We start from the raw sequence: 16,855 nt of genomic DNA on the forward strand, positions 1-16,855 counted from the left end.
TTCTTTGGCGCATCGGAGCCGCGTTACTGTTAAAAGTCACTTACATGAGTGAGTCTGTGGTTGCAGGGGATTCTCTTACCAGTCGTGAGCTTGATGGTTTCAGTGAGGGAGGAGGCCTTCTCCTGGGCGTCTTTCTCACCCTGTCCACTGGTGCCAGTGCCCAGGATCTCAACCATGTGCCAGTGCACCCAGTAGGTTCGAGACAGGGAGGTCCAGTACACCTGTGCCCAGAAAAACAAGCAGATAGCAATAAGTCAATCACTTTACAGCAAATCTGACCTAACAGCGTTAATGTTTTTCCCAAAGCCGTCGTCACTCAACCCTAACTCAAATCGCAGGAGCCTGTGCGATACAGTCTAGGCCGATACAAGGTGTGATTTTTTACCTGTACCGGTGGCGACCCGTCATTACTGTAGCGGAAATCCCCCTCATCACCAGCGCTGACCTCCTCATAATCCTCCAACATACGGACCAGCATGCCGCTCTTCAGGTTTTCCTGCACATATTCCACGTAAGCCGAGCGGCTGGCGAAGTCTGTGCGCGTCTTGAAGCCGTTGCCGGTCTTCTTCTTGGGTGGTGTGGCGGCTGCTATGTTAGAGGCGGCGGCAGCGGCAGGAGAGGCAGAAGCAGAGGCAGAGAAGCGGGGCTGGAAGATCGAACGCACCACACGGCGGGGCGGCTCGTCCTCCTGGTCCTCCCCGCAGGCGCTGCCCTGGGCCAGGCCAGCTGACTGTGGCGGCTGCCGGTTGCGGTCCCAGCCCATGACGCGCACCAGCTCAGAGATGAGGTTAGCCATGGCCATGGTGAACTCAAACTCTCGTTGGACACGCAGGTTCTCCAGCTGGTGGCCTGTCCCTGAGGAGCCTGCTGCGTCTTGCCGCTCAGAGCTCGACTCCACCCCTGCCGTGTTGAGCTTGTCCATCAGGGATGTCACACACAGGTAGCGTTTCACCAGGGAGAACAGCAGCTTCCCTGGGATCTGGAGCACACAGGGGAAACGTCACATTACATCTCAGCGACCGGTAATTCACTGGTTTGATATAGAGGTACATGTAGGAACCCAGTGGTAAGTAAGAGTACAGTACAGAGACATGGAATACGATTTGGTAGCTACCTGAGGGAGGTGGATCCCCTCAAAAGAGATGCCATGCTCCTCAGAGGAAGTGGTCTCTGCAAACAGCTCCAGGAGGGTGTAGCGATTGTCAAAGTCCATGTGCTGTTCAATACCATCCTGCTGGCTGAGGGACAGGAGCACATAGGCACGGCTCCCTGGGGGAAAGACAGGAGCACCATTATTTTATGTGGACACTATATTTTGCACTTACCCTCTGAATTGTCACTGCTTGTTGGTCTGTCATGACACCTAGTATCTAATGAGGTGGTTACCACTGTCCCAGGAGAGTTGCATATGCACACACACCCACCTGATTAACAACCCTGTTTGGTTGCACTCAATTTGAACTCCAAGACATGCTCTAAAAAAGGGATGTAATGATTCACTGCTTCAGTCCCAGTTACCAATATGTTTAAGATACAAGTGCATTGGTCCGCGGAACCCAAACCGGTCCAAGTGTAGAATACATTGGTCAGAAAATGGATTAATATATGTTACGAATTGCCAGTTCACTAAAATGTTTCTCATATTACATTCTACCTTGCGAAAATAGCGCTCATCTTGTGACAACTGATGCATCCTCTCCTTCAGTGTTAAACTGCATGTAAATGTTGACAGTCATTAATCTAGTTATGCCGACCAAGCCCAGGCAGCATCAGTAACGTAGTCAAACTGAGCAGTGTGCCCAGCACTGCGCACTGAGCAATGCAAGGTAGGTGGCCTGTTCCTGATATCTGACACCTGTGTGGCACATTCAGCATTCAAATGCTGAAATGGCTTGAGTGATATTAGGTTGTCACTCAAATAAAACTGTAATTTGCTAGGTTAGGTTCATCTATGCAGAGTTGAAAATAGTGTAATAAAAGTAAGCTACCGGAGACAACGGCTACTTAAAGCTGGCGTCAACACCACTACCAAGGAGCTGACTGATCTTGTTGGCAAGATCTGGGAGCATAATATCATATCACAAGACTAGAGAAAAGGACTAATCGTCAAACTGCCAAAGAAAGGAAACCTCAGCGAACGTGTCAAACACACCCCTCTAGATCAACTTCATTTCAAGAAGGCATTGGATAGTGTTCACCATGAGAGGTTATGGAGAATCCTTGGAGGCTACGAAGTACCACCCAAGATAGTCAACCTCATTTCAACTTTGAATGTAGCATCATCCTTGATAGTTCTCTTACTGGAGTCACTTCAACTTAAGTCTGGTGTTAGACAAGGCTGCATCCTCTTTCTTGTTCCCGTCGACTGGGTAATGTGTCAAACATCTGACCATGATCGAGGAATCCAGCGGACCCTCTTCCATCTAGAAGACCTCAACTCTGCTGATGATCTGGCCTCTATATCATCCAACTCCAGGAGTAGTCAGACTCAGCATGTATGCTTAACAGACTGGTCTCCATATGAACATACAGAAGACATGTACATTAATACACCGCCAATTACCATCGATGGAGAGAAGCTCGAGTATGTCGACAACGTCACCTATCTTGGAAGCCTAATCAGTTTTCGAAATTATAGTTTCTGGATTTGAGCATATTAATGACCTAAAGGCTCGTATTTCTGTGTGTTTATTATAATTAAGTCTATGATTTGATAGAGCAGTCTGACTGAGCGGTGGCAGGCAGCAGCAGGCTCGTAAGCATTCATTCAAACAGCACTTTCCTGCATTTGCCAGCAGCTCTTCGCAATGCTTGAGGCACAGCGCTGTTTATGACTTCAAGCCTATCAACTCCCGAGAATAGGCTGGCAGTACTATAGTGCCTATAAGAACATACAATAGTCAAAGGTATATGAAATACAAATGGTATAGAGAGAAATAGTCCTATAATAACTACAACCTAAAACATCTTAACCGGGAATGTTGAAGACTCATGTAAAAGGAACCACCAGCATTCATCCGTTCATGTTCTGAGCAAGGAACTTAAACGTTAGCGTTTAAACATGGCACATATTGCACTGTGTTTTTGCATTAAATTGGTTTTATTTATGTATTAAGTTCAAATAAAAAAGTGTTCATTCAATATTGTTGTAATTGTCATTATTACCAATAAATAAATAACTTTTTTTTAAATAATAAAATCGGCTTCGGCTTTTTTTTAGTCCTCCAATAAATCGGTATCGGCGTTAAAATCATTATCGGTCGACCTCTACTTAGCCCCATGTCAAAAGGTCTCAGCCCTTCCTGATAAGGGAGTCATTTAAGAGTCCACAAGGTTGAACCGTCATGGCCCAAGGAGTGGGAATTCAAACAGTACAGAAACCGAGGCGCAATACAACACTATAACTGTACTATTCCATACAAGACAGTAGAGCAGACCGAGTTTTTTTTTTGTAAGCACAATTGTGAGTGGCTTAATAAAAGAAAAAGTAACCCGCCATAACAATCAACAACCCAATTCAATGAATGTTGACTGTTTTCATAAAGCATGTTAAAAAAAACATGAAAATGTTATCCATTTCCTCCAGCAAACATAGTTGCTAAGAAACCTTAAAACAAACAGTCCAATCAGCCAAGGTGGCTGACGTGGCCTCTTTATAAAGGGAAGATGAGTAGGCCCTTCCTTTTTTCAACAGTCATTGATGACGCATGTGAGAAAAACCTCAACAGCTCTACAACTGAGGAATTCTCTGTAATAAGGCTACATCAAATTGCCAAAAAGGGTCAGTTGGAAGGCAAAAAAACACTAAAGAAATGCTTGGTGGGAGCTGATACAAGGCTTTACCAGTACGACTAATCTTTCAGTGTTTTGCATTGTACAGATGGTCAGTGACAATTCAGTGATGCAATGACAAAGTGTCATGGCTGTCAACTGCTACAGACTTTGCCAATGTCAACAATTCAGAGTATATTCAAATGAATAACAAACAGCTGTAACTGGTCCGGGTTCACATCCGGACTAGTTGCACAGAATTCCAAGTTACAGTTACAGAGTATTCATGTCATGACTAAAGGGCAAGTACAAAAGGCCATAGTTAAGCTAACCATTACCCAAAGACTCACATCTTTAAAATCAAACCGGAAGCATTGTAGGTCAAATAGAAAATGCTACGCAAACTAAAGCCATCAGCCAAAGGTAAGATTAACCAGTGGAACAACTGCATTGCTAAACCCAGAATTCAAGCCCCTCTTCAGAAAATAAAGCTAGGAGTCATTCAGAAATACCATTACTTAGGTCAATGATGTTTACAGAAGAATATCTTTGAACCTTTATTAATATCACACAGACCAAATGATCTATTATTAGGGATATGAATCTCAATCCAATACATATCTAAGATTAGATGTCTTCTCATGTCCAACAAGCTTTCCTGAGGGAAGCAGCAGAAAATACATTGTTTTTGCTATGTTATTAACTGAAGCTTTTAAAACACACAAACGAAGGGACAGGGAAACTGAGCTGGCAGCAGGCGGGGGAGGAGCCGTGCTGTGTGTGTGACTGAGTAGCACAAGGAGGAAGAGAGGGAAGCAAAGAAGCCCACTTGTACTAGTTACTAACTTTAAGCTGCTAGGTTATTTATCATCCAATCTGATTACATAGCACTCGTTTTTACTGCATCAAACCAAGAAGAGAAGCTAGTTAAGCCAGCTAATCAAAGCTACATAGGCTGCACTTTCCCCCGTCCTACACAATAACTTCATTCAAAGTTGTAAGTAGCAGCCTACCTGCTGGCTCTTGGTCATTGAACCATATCCTTCTCATTTAACGGCATAATTTAAATTCAATCTTCCATTGATATCCTAACTTGCTTGCCATGACAGAGTCAGAGGGTAGTGCCACTGACGATTGGCCGACAAAAACATCAAGCTACATGCGCCTCCTGTGGAAAAACCACAATGTAGTCAGTTTTTTTGGCCCCCACACTTTGGTTCTGAAATCACCATCATCCAATAATTATCTGGTCATTATTGCAGATTAAGTGTTTGAGCAATAATGTATCAACATTTATCATCATTTACAAATTAGCCATGACATAGCCAATGAATATACAGTGAGGGTAAAAGTATTTGATCTCCTGCTGATTTTGTACGTTTGCCCACTGACAAAGAAATGATCAGTCTATAATTTTAATGGTAGGTTTATTTGAACAGTGAGTGACAGAATAACAACAAAAAATCCAGAAAAACGCATGTCAAAAATGATTTGCATTTACATCTTGGCGGTGTAGAGCAATTTCCTGCAAATCCACATTTCACCAACAAGCTGGGAGAATTTTTTCCAGTTTGAAAGCACATTTCCTGCAATTCTACCCATTTTGACATGAGCCGAGATAAAATGTTGCAGTTTTAAAGCTAATATACTGCAATTACAGGCATTTCGCCATGGCTAATGCTATGTTATTTTGATCAAACATGAAGGCAATACTGCTAAATTAGTTGTCCGGGATAGGGTAAGGTTTGGCCGGCAGGGATGTTGTCCCATTGTGCACTAGCGACTCCTGTGGCGGGCCGGGCGCAGTGCACGCTGACACGGTTGCCAGGTGTATGGTGTTTCCCCCGAGACATTGGTGCGGCTGGCTTCCGGGTTAAGTGGGCATTGTGTCAAAAAGCAGTGCGGCTTGGCTGGGTTGTTTCGGAGGACGCACAGCTCTCGACCGTCGCCTCTCCCAAGTCCGTACGGGAGTTGCAGCGATGGGACAAGACTAACTACCAATTGGATACTACGAAATTGGGGAGAAAAGGGGTAAAAAAAAAAATATATGTCCATTCTCTTTTCTACATAACTTAAACCAGATAAAAAGTTACTGAAAGCACCTGATTAAGCATAGAAGTAGCCCTAGGTTAACTGGCCTGCACCACAAATGTAGGCCCATAAAAATGGGCCGATTATTTTTACGATAACGACAATAATTCCTCAACGTAGCCTATTTAAAAAAAATATTTCCATCCCTCTTCCTTTCAACAACCACTCAGCATTGAAAGGGGGAAAAAATGTCATGCTCTGAGCCGGTGGAAAAGGCATAAAATAGGCCTACCCGATTACTTATTATCCCCTGCGCAAGTAGCCTACAGCTGTGGGAAACTGAGGGCCCAAAATATTTTATACAATGTTGCAAGCACATGCTTTGGGCTGGACCAAGTTAATACAATGTTAAGTTCCTTGCAAACAGGCCATGCATAGCCAATGTGATTTATAGAATATTTACTTTTAAAACCAGGATATTTTTTACCTACCGAATGCAATGTTTTGATTTGTTGGCTGTATGTATGCCATTCTTACATATTAGCAATATTTACTTTTCGAATTGTAACATTTTGATTGACCACATGACATTGATTGAGATATGAAGACTATTACAAATGAAACAGTTCCATAAAATTGTGCGTATGAAAATCAGATCAGTAGAAATGGTCAAATAAATTGGCACTCCAAATGGAAAAGGTTGTTGACCGCTGGAGTAGCCTATTACCGGCAACTTCAGGAGACTAAATGGCAGAAGGCCAGCAGCAGCAGGCTGAGGGAGGGTGGGGGGTAGAGGTCGACCGATTAATCGGAATGGCAGATTAATTAGGGCCGATTTCAAGTTTTCATATCAAATCGGTATTTTTGGCCACCGATTTGCCAATTTAAAAAATAATATTTTCATATAAATATTTAACTAGGCAAGTCAGTTAAGAACACATTCTTATTTTCAATGACGGCCTAGGAACGGTGGGTTAACTGCCTTGTTCAGGGGCAGAGCGACAGATTTTTACCTTGTCAGCTTGGGGATGCAACCTTACGGTTAACTAGTCCAACGCTCTAACCACCTGCTTTACATTGCACTCCACGAGGAGCCTGCCTGTTACGCGAATGCAGTAAGAAGCCAAGGTAAGTTGCTAACAAGCATTAAACTTATCTTATAAAAACAATCAATCATAATCACTAGTTAACTACACATGGTTGACGATATTACTAGTTTATCTAGCCTGTCCTGCGTTGCATAAAATCGATGCGGTGCGCATTCGCGAAAAAGGTCTGTTGTTGTTCCAACTTGTACCTAACCAGAAACATCAATGTCTTTCTTAAAAATCAGTACACAAGTATATATTTTTAAACCTGCATCTTTAGTTAATATTGCCTGCTAACATGAATTTCTTTTAACTAGGGAAAATGTGTCACCTCTGCAACAGAGTCAGGGTATATGCAGCAGTTTGGGCCGCCTGGCTCGTTGCGAACTGTGAAGACAATTTCTTCCTAACAAAGACAGCCGACTTCGCCAAACGGGGGATGATTTAACAAAAGCGCAAAACGGTTCCGTATTTCACTGAAAGAATAAAGGTGATAGTTTCCGGATTTGACCATATTAATGACCTAAGGCTCGTGTTTCTGTGTGTTATTATGTTATAATTAAGTCTATGGTTTGATAGAGCAGTCTGACTGAGCGATGGTAGGCAGCAGCAGGCTCGTAAGCATTCATTAAAAATAGCACTTTCATGCGTTTTGCCAGAAGCCCTTCGCAATGCATTGAGCTGTTTATGACTTCAAGCCTATCAACTCCCAAGATGAGGCTGGTATAACCGATATGAAATGGCTAGCTAGTTAGCCGGGTGCGCGCTAATAGCGTTTCAAACATCACTCGCTCTGAGACTTGGAGTAGTTGTTTCCCTTGCTCTGCATGGGTAACGCTGCTTCGAGGGTGGCTGTTGTCGATGTGTTCCTGGTTCAAGCCCAGGTAGGAGCGAGGAGAGGGACGGAAGCTATACTGTTACACTGGCAATACTAAAGTGCCTATAAGAACATCCAATAGTCAAAGGTATATGAAATACAAATCGTAGAGAGAGAAATAGTCCTATAATAACTACAACCTAAAACTTCTTACCTGGGAATATTGAAGACTCATGTTAAAAAGAACCACCAGCTTTCATATGTTCTCATGTTCTGAGCAAGGAACTTAAACATGAGCTTTCTTACATGGCACATATTGCACTTTTACTTTCTTCTCCAAAACTGTGTTTTTGCATTATTTAAACCAAATTGAACATGTTTCATTATTTATTTGAGGCTGAATTGATTTTATTGATGTATTATATTAAGTTAAAATAAGTGTTCATTCAGTATTGTTGTAATTGTCATTATTACAAATAAATAAATTTAAAAAAATAGGAACAGGTTTTTTCTTCTGGTTAGGCAATATTGATCTCAGGCTCCCTCAAGTAATTTGTGTCTTCATTTTTAATCATAGTGCTTAAACGCATCAGACAAGCTCAGTAGCCTACATATAGTTGATTTTATTAAAACATAAGGTGTCTATATGGAGAAATAGGTTATAACATTGACCATCGGTCAACAACAAAAAACCTATCATATTTTTTGAAGGGGACAGTCCTACTATAAGTGCCCCCCCTCTATGAAAGATGCAAGTGTTTGTATTCTCAGAAGTTAAGGCAACTAATCAGTCTCCATTCCACAAATACCAGGGGTCACAGCTTTGAGAAACACGGATTTTCAAAAAGCAGACCATCAAAATCTGTTTTAAACCATTTCACCGGCATTTCATATTGAATGACAGTGTTTTTTGGCTTCAATAGAGTAATGCGGGGCATGCAACTCCTGTGTAACACATTCGTCAGAAAATCGTTTTCATCAGATGACAGCAGAAGTGAAACGCTGTTTGGCTAGCAGCCACACATGTAAATTAGCTTAGAATGAAAAAGCAAGGTATTTTTTGGTAAAACAATGCTTGGCCATGATATCTCTAATGACTGGCGACCAAGCGTTCCTGAAGAAAACACACATACACACGCTCACACCAACTAAATTAAACCAACAACAAAAAAGAAGGAAACATAAAAGGCAGGTTAACCTCTTAGGGCTAGGGGGCAGTAGTTACACGGCCGGATAAAAAAACGTACCCGATTTAATCTGGTTACTACTCCTACCCAGTAACTAGAATATGCATATACTTATTAGATATGGATAGAAAACACCCTAAAGTTTCTAAAACTGTTTGAATGGTGTCTGAGTATAACAGAACTCATATGGCAGGCAAAAACCTGAGAGATTCCTTTACAGGAAGTGGCCTGTCTGACCATTTATTGGCTTTCTTTGACATCTCTTTCCAAAACAAAGGATCTCTGCGGTAACGTGACACTTCCCACGGCTCCCATAGGCTCTCAGAGCCCGGGAAAAAGCTGAATGTCGTCATTCCAGCCCCAGGCTGAAACACATTATCGCCTTTGTCAAGTGGCCGATCAAGGGACAGTGGGCTTAGGCGCGTGCACTGGTCGCCCCCGTCTTTCTTTTTTTCCCTCTATTTACCGAAACGCAGATTCCCGGTCGGAATATTATCGCTTTTTTACGAGAAATTGCATAAAAATTGATTTTAAACAGCGGTTGACATGCTTCGAAGTACGGTAATGGAATATTTAGAATTTTTTGGTCACGAAATGCGCCATGCTCGTAACCCTGATTTACCATTTCGGATAGTGTCTGGAACGCACGAACAAAAAGCCGCTATTTGGATATAACGATGGATTATTTGGGACCAAACCAACATTTGTTATTGAAGTAGAAGTCCTGGGAGTGCATTCTGACGAAGAACATCAAAGGTAATCAAACTTTTGTAATAGTAAATCTGATTTTGGTGAAGGCTAAACTTGCTGGGTGTCTAAATAGCTAGCCCGTGATGGCTGGGCTATGTACTTAGAATATTGCAAAATGTGCTTTCACCAAAAAGCTATTTTAAAAATCGGACATAGAGTGCATAGAGGAGTTCTGTATCTATAATTCTTAAAATAATTGTTATGCTTTTTGTGAACGTTTATCGTGAGTAATTTAGTAAATTCACCGGAGGTTTGCGGGGGGTATGCTAGTTCTGAACGTCACATGCTAATGTAAAAAGCTGGTTTTTGATATAAATATGAACTTGATTGAACAAAACATGCATGTATTGTATAACATAATGTCCTAGGGTTGTCATCTGATGAAGATCATCAAAGGTTAGTGCTACATTTAGCTGTGGTTTGGGTTTATGTGACATTATATGCTAGCTTGAAAAATGGGTGTCTGATTATTTCTGGCTGGGTACTCTGCTGACATAATCTAATGTTTTGTTTTCGTTGTAAAGCCTTTTTGAAATCGGACAGTGTGGTTAGATTAACGAGAGTCTTGTCTTTAAATAGCTGTAAAATAGACATATGTTTGAGAAATTGAAGTAATAGCATTTCTAAGGTATTTGAAAATCGCGCCACAGGATTCAACTGGCTATTACGTAGGTGGGACGATTTGGTGCCACCTAGCCCAGAGAGGTTAAATCCACTTACCACAGCCTCTCTACTCTCATTTCCTACATGGCTGACACTGGGACAGTCTAAGAATGAAACTATCAAAACCCCATACCTGCATCATGAGAGGCCAGAGCCCGGAGCATCTTCCCAGCACTTCGGCGGGTTTGTCGCTCTTTGTTGCAGAGCAGCTCCATGAGCAGGTCCAGGGCACCCGTCTCCTTGAAGACGCCCACCAGTGAGCCGATGCTGGCGTAGGCACTAAGCACGTGGATGGTGTGTGTGATGCTGATGGCAAAGTCGCTCTTCTTGGCCATCTGCTTGCGGGCCCTCGTGACCAAGTTCTTGACATCGTCCTTCATGTCTGAAAGCTCCACCTCGTCAAAGGTGACATCAGCAGGGAACTCTCCACTGGGCCTCTCCTCCTCCTGGAGGGGCCGCTGGGTGTCTGCCTTGCGCTTGCCCAGTAGCGTGGGGCAGTTGGCGTAGACATCCTCCGTTGACATCCACATCAGTATGTTCTCGGTCTTGCTCTCGCCTGAGGTTGAGCCGCTGGAGCCACCCACCCCTGAACTGCTTCCTCCACCTCCTCCTGCCTCATTGCTCCCTCCACCTGAGCCACTACCGTCGTCTATGGCCAGCAGGCACCAGCGAATCAAGTACTCTGTCTGGCCATCGTGAGTCCGCCGCTGCCGGATCAACTCCTCTGGATAGGCCTGCAGCTTCGTGCCCAGCTGGACAAGTAGGTTCCCATTGCGGCGTTCACCTACCATGATTGCTGTAAGGAAAATATAAAGGAATGGTTAATATCAATATATTTTGATATCTGCATATAAAAAAACGTCAGCTGTACGTTAGTTTTGCACCTGTAAAGTAATTTTGAGTCAGCAACTAAGACTATGCAAATCAGAGTGAGATACTGGATGGGCAAATACTGTACTCAGCCAATGAAGGCTTAGTTGTTGAAGGCTTAGCTGCATTTAAGATTTACCCTTCTTGGGAAGGATAGACATGTTAAATCCATTGGTGAAAAGGACAACTATACATTTCTGAAAACTTTCATTTTCACTTTGTTATTTGAACATCCATTTTTCAAGGCAAAGATAATTAGCGAAATGACGCCACACTAAAAAGCCAGCTAACAGGTTAAACTAGCCAGCTCAGCTAGTGGTGTTGAACAATAATATCGAGTAACATGTAGACAGTAAAGTATTTTGTTAGTTAAACCAACTAAGTTAACTAAATAACGTTAGCTAGTTACGAACATCGTTTAAAACATTTGCATAAGAGATTGAGTAACAGTTAGGTAGCTAGTTCGCTAGCAGTTGCAAATGCTAACGACGGTCGTTAGCGCATTGCATACACGGTAAACGCTGGCTTGCTGCAGTTAGCTAGAAAACGCTAACTAACGTTAGCTTGGTAACGTTAGCTAACTTTGAACTTGAAACATCTGATTGCATCAGCTGGGAGGTTAGTCAGCTCTACTTTTTAAACACTAACGTTATCCTCATATTTCTCATATTTACGGCGAACAGGTGTGGCTGCCAATGTCGCTGATTAACTCCAACACACCAGTTTACCTACAGACTGCCTCATTATCAGCAGGGGCCCGTTTTGACAAGGCAAGCCTGCCTCAACTAGCTAGCTTGGCAGCATCGCTCAGTAGCTAGCTAGCGGGTTACGGATAGTTGGAATAGTGCGGCCTAATAACACTATAATAACAAGGGATACCTCTTACCTCCAGTGTTACCGGGTTTCCCCTTTTTCACTGTTTTCCCGCTCCTCTGTCGATGGAGTGTTCTTCTCCGTTGTAAAATGTCGTTTCCCAGCCTGGAACTAGTTTTTAGCCAGCGTTTGATACGGGGTGCGCACGTGACAGGTAGGAATTTCACCACGTTCACGTCATGTCGAAAACTCGGTACCTACGAGTCAAATTAACGTATGTTTTTTGTATAGGCCATATAACTTGCTATTGGTCGGAATCCAAGTCTTCCGCTTAGTAAACAAGGGACCAGGGTTCTGGTCATCGGCCTTTTATCAATTCGATTTTCTAACCTCCTGCATCATCTCTCGCCTCTTTTGAAAATAGGTCGAAGTTAATCGAGGAGAGTGAACGTGGTTGGAAATGCACTTGCTTGAAACGATATGGTCCTTCTCCATCACTCGCGCTTCATTAGGCAAATTACAGTTACAGGGGTCTATCGCTAAATAAGTGTAAAGTGATCAAAACTAAGTAAATTAATTGTGCAAAACGTTTTATAGATAAAACAATAAGTAGCATGTTTTTCTCTAACAAAACAAAAGCTGATTCAAATGGGGTGTGGAAGATTTCAAAACTCTTCTGCAGTTCTTTTTACAGTCACTAATCGCGTTTCCATTCCATCCAGTTTTTATGATAGTAGTCATACCTTCTTCTTTTTTTTTAATCATGACATGTAGCCTATTTTCCGTACAATTGTATAAATTCCAACAGATCATTTGTTCTTTCAACATGGTGGAATCGTTGTGTGTCAGTAACATTTATTATGCGAGAACTGGTGGTGGAAACGAATTTATGCGCAATATTGATATAGCCAGCCTCCCGAGTTGCGCAGCGGTCTAAGTCACTGCAACCGAAAAAAACGTTTTAATTTCATCCAATGTCTGTCATGTTTTTGTTTACATTATGAATTCGTCGCTGCTCGTGCTATATCGTGTAGGCTGTTATCCTACTCTCAATTGAAATAAACATCACTTTCTTTTACCATTTTTAACTAGCGCAATGCTGCTGTTGTCAGCTAGCCAGCATACACTAGCGAGCTGGGAAGTGCTCGTCAGAACAACTGACTAAACCAAATCCATTTGTCTCAAATCAACTTTCAGCTGCGAATTTGGGCACGAGGCGTGTCCGTATAGCCTCCCCCACATTAGGTGGAATGCTACGAAAGTAAAGCGGAACAGGCAGTTTCTTTCATAGAATATTACATTGTTCCCGTCATGTCGGAAACTGCAGTTTCCAATTTACTGACAAAGAATTTGAGACTGCGTCCAAGATGTCCGACCGTTGTTTTCATCGTAATCAGATTATCATACTCCGATTCATGGACTGTCTATATCCGGGTTGCATCCAATTTACATGTCCATAGTATGGCCCAAACGGCGTTCCATAGTAACACAACAGCATGCAGTGTGTCCCGCTTGCCGAATACTTGTTATCCTGCATTAAGGAGAAGGAATAATCTAGAATAGTGTAGGCAATATCAGGCCATGGTGACAGCTAAAGCATATTTATTGTATTGATTTTCACCGAAAATGTAAATCTACGGCATTACATCTACATTTCTTTTTTTTAAGTCCCAAAGTTTGAAATTCTGGTTGAAGTTTCTAGCCACAAGCATAAACTAGCTAGCTGGGGAGGGCTTATTAGACAACTGACTAAACCGATTCTATTGCTGTGTCGATTCTGATATTTTCCCAGTGGGGAAACTCTACGCGAGTTCCAAGTTGTCTTGAAAGCGGCATCCATCTCGCTGCGCATAAATCATACATTTTGGGCACCAGACTTGTCCGTATAATCTCTCACCCCTAATGTTTTATTATTCTTCTCTGTGGGTGTTATGGCGGACCCATCGCAGAAGGTGTATTGCCACCATCCCCTAATGTTTTGAAATAGAATTCACGATTATATCATAAAATTCGTGACAGTACTGTCATTTAAGATACATAACAATACACTCACCGGCCAGTTTATTATGTACACCAACCCATTCCCGAAAAGGGATCGCTCCTACAGACAGTGAGTTATGTGGCCGTGGCTTGCTTTATAAAGCAGGCAGAAAGGCATTGAGGCATTCAGTTACTGTTAAATCGAAAGTTAGAATGGGCAAAATATTTTTTTTTTTCTGCTGTTAATTCAGCCATAACAATCCGCCTAAGCAACTTTGAGCGTGGCATGATCGTCGGTGCCAGGCGCACCGGATACAGTATCTCCAAAACGGCCGCCCTCCTGGGACAATGGCGCGACAAACAAAAAACATCCAGGCAGCTGCAGTCCTGTGGGCTAAAACAGCTGATTGATGAGAGAGGTCGAAAGAGAATGTTAAGAATTGTGCAAGCTAACAGGTGGGCCACAAACAGACAAATAACAGAGCAGTACAATAGTGGTGTGCAGAACGACTTCTCAGAAAGCACAACTCGTCGATCCTTGTCACGGATAGGCTATTGCAGCAGACGTACACACCGGGTTCCACTCCAATCAGCTAAAAACAAGAAGAAGCAGCTCCAGTGGGCACGCAATCACCAACACTGGACAATTGAGGAGTGGAAAAACATTGCCTGGTCCATCGAATCCCAGTCCTGTTGCGTCTACAGCTGCACAATCGAGAGCATCCTGACAGGTTGCATCACCGCCTGGTATAGCAACTGCTCGGCATCTGACCGTAAGGCGCTACAGAGGGTAGTGCGAACGGCCCAGTACATCACTGGGGTCAAGCTTCCTGCCATCCAGGACATATATAATAGGCGGTGTCAGAGGAAAGCCCATAAAATTGTCAGAGACTCCAGTCACCCAAGTCATAGACTGTTTTCTCTGCTACCGCACGGCAAGCGGTACCGGAGCGCCAAGTCTAGGACCAAAAGGCTCCTCAACAGCTTCTACCCCCAAGCCATAAGACTGCTGAACAATTAATAAAATCGCCACTGGACAATTTACTTTGACCCCCCCCTCCCCTTTTGTACGCTGCTGCTACTCTCTGTTTGTTTGTTATCGCCGTCCAATCTGCAGCAACTGCGTAATGCCATCGCTTTAGCATGGACCAACATCGTCTGTGAAACGTTTCCGACACCTTGTAGAATCCATGCACCTGACGAATTCAGTCTGCTCTGGAGGCAAAGGGGGGGGTCTGACCCAGTACTAGATGGGTGTACCTAATAAACTGTCCGCGAGTGTGTATTTGTGAATTAATTTACTTCTGCCAGATGCCTTTTATGATGTTTTTGCGCTTGAAGACCATTGCACTACATTTTCCCCCATTGAAGACCAAACACAAAGTCAAAATTCAAAAGCTACAGGGTTGAGGGGCAGTCACTTCCTGGTAACTTTCACTTTATGTAGCCCCGCCCACTTAACCCAGTTTCAGGGGTGTGTTCCTTCTGCATTCACTTCATGTCGGAGTGATCGGAGGAACGACTTGGAGCGTTCACGTGTTCGGAGCAAGGAAGGAACTCAAGAACCATTCTCACCATTGACATCCGAAATCGCGGTCAAGTTTGTTGCCATTTTCAGTGTTGCATGACATCAGAGTACAGCATGTGGGAAACATCGGATCTAGATAGCATACCTGAGTTTCCTAGTCGTAATTACGAGTTGAAGGGACGTTCACATGTATTTTTTCCAGTGGGAAGGACGTATTTACGAGTTCCCGACATGACGTGAATGCGGCATCAGTTGGCTTCATCTTTTGCTACGATGCGTCACGGTTTGTACAAAACATGTTTCCCCAAAACGGTGTGCACCGTTCTTCAACAGCATTTACGCTTGCTCCCGTTTGGTGGGTGTGGCCTGATCAATATAGGTTTGACTGTCTGAAATAGGAAAACCAGTGCAACACACCATATGGTAACTGCCCAGACAAACTACATTTGCCTCAATGGCCATACCTCTGACTCCGCTGATGTCACTCAGGGTGACATGTTTCAAAATAACATGTTTCAAAAATTTTGAAAAAATAAAAAACAGAAAAGTGATGTGTGCATATGTATTCACCCCCTTTCTATGAAGCCCCTAAATAAGATCTGGTGCAACCAATTACCTTCAGAAGTCACATAATTTGTTAAATAAAGTCCACCTGTGTGAACTCTAAGTGTCACATGATCTGTCACATGATTCCAGTGTATATATACGCCTGTTCTGAAAGGCCCTAGAGTTTGCAACACCACAAAGCAAGGGGCACCACCAAGTAAGCGGCACCATGAAGACCAAGGAGCTCTCCAAACAGGTCAGGGACAAAGTTGTTGAGGAGTACAGATCAGGGTTGGGTTATAAAAAAAATATCTGAAACATTGAGCATCCCACTGAGCACCATTGAAGGAGCTGCAAAGCTCCACAGCGGAGATTGGAGTATCTGTCCATAGGAGCTGTACACTCCACAGAGCTGGGCTTTACAGAAGGGTGTCTTGAAAAAAAGCTGTGGTATGACTTAAAGATTGCTGTACACCAGCAGAACCCATCCAACTTGAAGGAGCTGGAGCAGTTTTCCCTTGAAGAATGGGAAAAAATCCCAATGGCTAGATGTACCAAGATAAGAGACTTGCAGCTGTAATTGCTGCAAAAGGTGGCTCTACAAAGTATTGACTTTGGGGGGTAAATAGTTATGCACGCTCAAGTTTTCAGTTTTTTTGTCTTATTTCTTGTTTGTTTCACAAGAAAAAATATTTAGCATCTTCAAAGTGTTAGGCATGTTGTGTAAATCAAATGATAGAAACCCCCCCAAAATAAATTAACAAAATAGGAAAAATGCCAAGGGGTGAATACTTTCGCAAGAAACTGTAAC

General features: G+C 43.0%; 2 protein-coding genes across 4 annotated transcripts in view; one reads left to right on the plus strand and one right to left on the minus strand.

Moving 5' to 3' along the window:
• Positions 1 to 12,344, minus strand: part of LOC106605930 (cullin-9) — a 35,983-nt gene extending 23,639 nt beyond the window's left edge. For all 3 annotated transcript variants that reach the window (XM_082975352.1, XM_082975351.1, XM_082975349.1), the window contains exons 1-5: positions 12,064 to 12,344; positions 10,441 to 11,103; positions 1,115 to 1,269; positions 386 to 979; positions 80 to 221 (exon numbers count right to left, since the gene is read on the minus strand). In XM_082975352.1, the coding sequence (XP_082831478.1) occupies positions 80 to 221; positions 386 to 979; positions 1,115 to 1,269; positions 10,441 to 11,098 (1,549 nt within the window). In that variant the 5' untranslated portion in view covers positions 11,099 to 11,103; positions 12,064 to 12,344. The remainder of the gene's footprint in view (positions 1 to 79; positions 222 to 385; positions 980 to 1,114; positions 1,270 to 10,440; positions 11,104 to 12,063) is intronic.
• A 3,829-nt stretch (positions 12,345 to 16,173) lies between these two features.
• The window catches only part of LOC106605956 (synapse differentiation-inducing gene protein 1), a 42,666-nt gene continuing 41,984 nt past the window's right edge, over positions 16,174 to 16,855 (plus strand). Inside the window, exon 1 of the mRNA XM_045720246.2 lies at positions 16,174 to 16,300. The gene's annotated coding sequence lies outside the window, so the exon portion shown is untranslated. The remainder of the gene's footprint in view (positions 16,301 to 16,855) is intronic.

This window comes from Salmo salar, chromosome 01, assembly GCF_965601325.2.
Source record: "Salmo salar chromosome 01, fSalSal1, whole genome shotgun sequence".
NCBI classification, from domain to species: domain Eukaryota; kingdom Metazoa; phylum Chordata; class Actinopteri; order Salmoniformes; family Salmonidae; genus Salmo; species Salmo salar.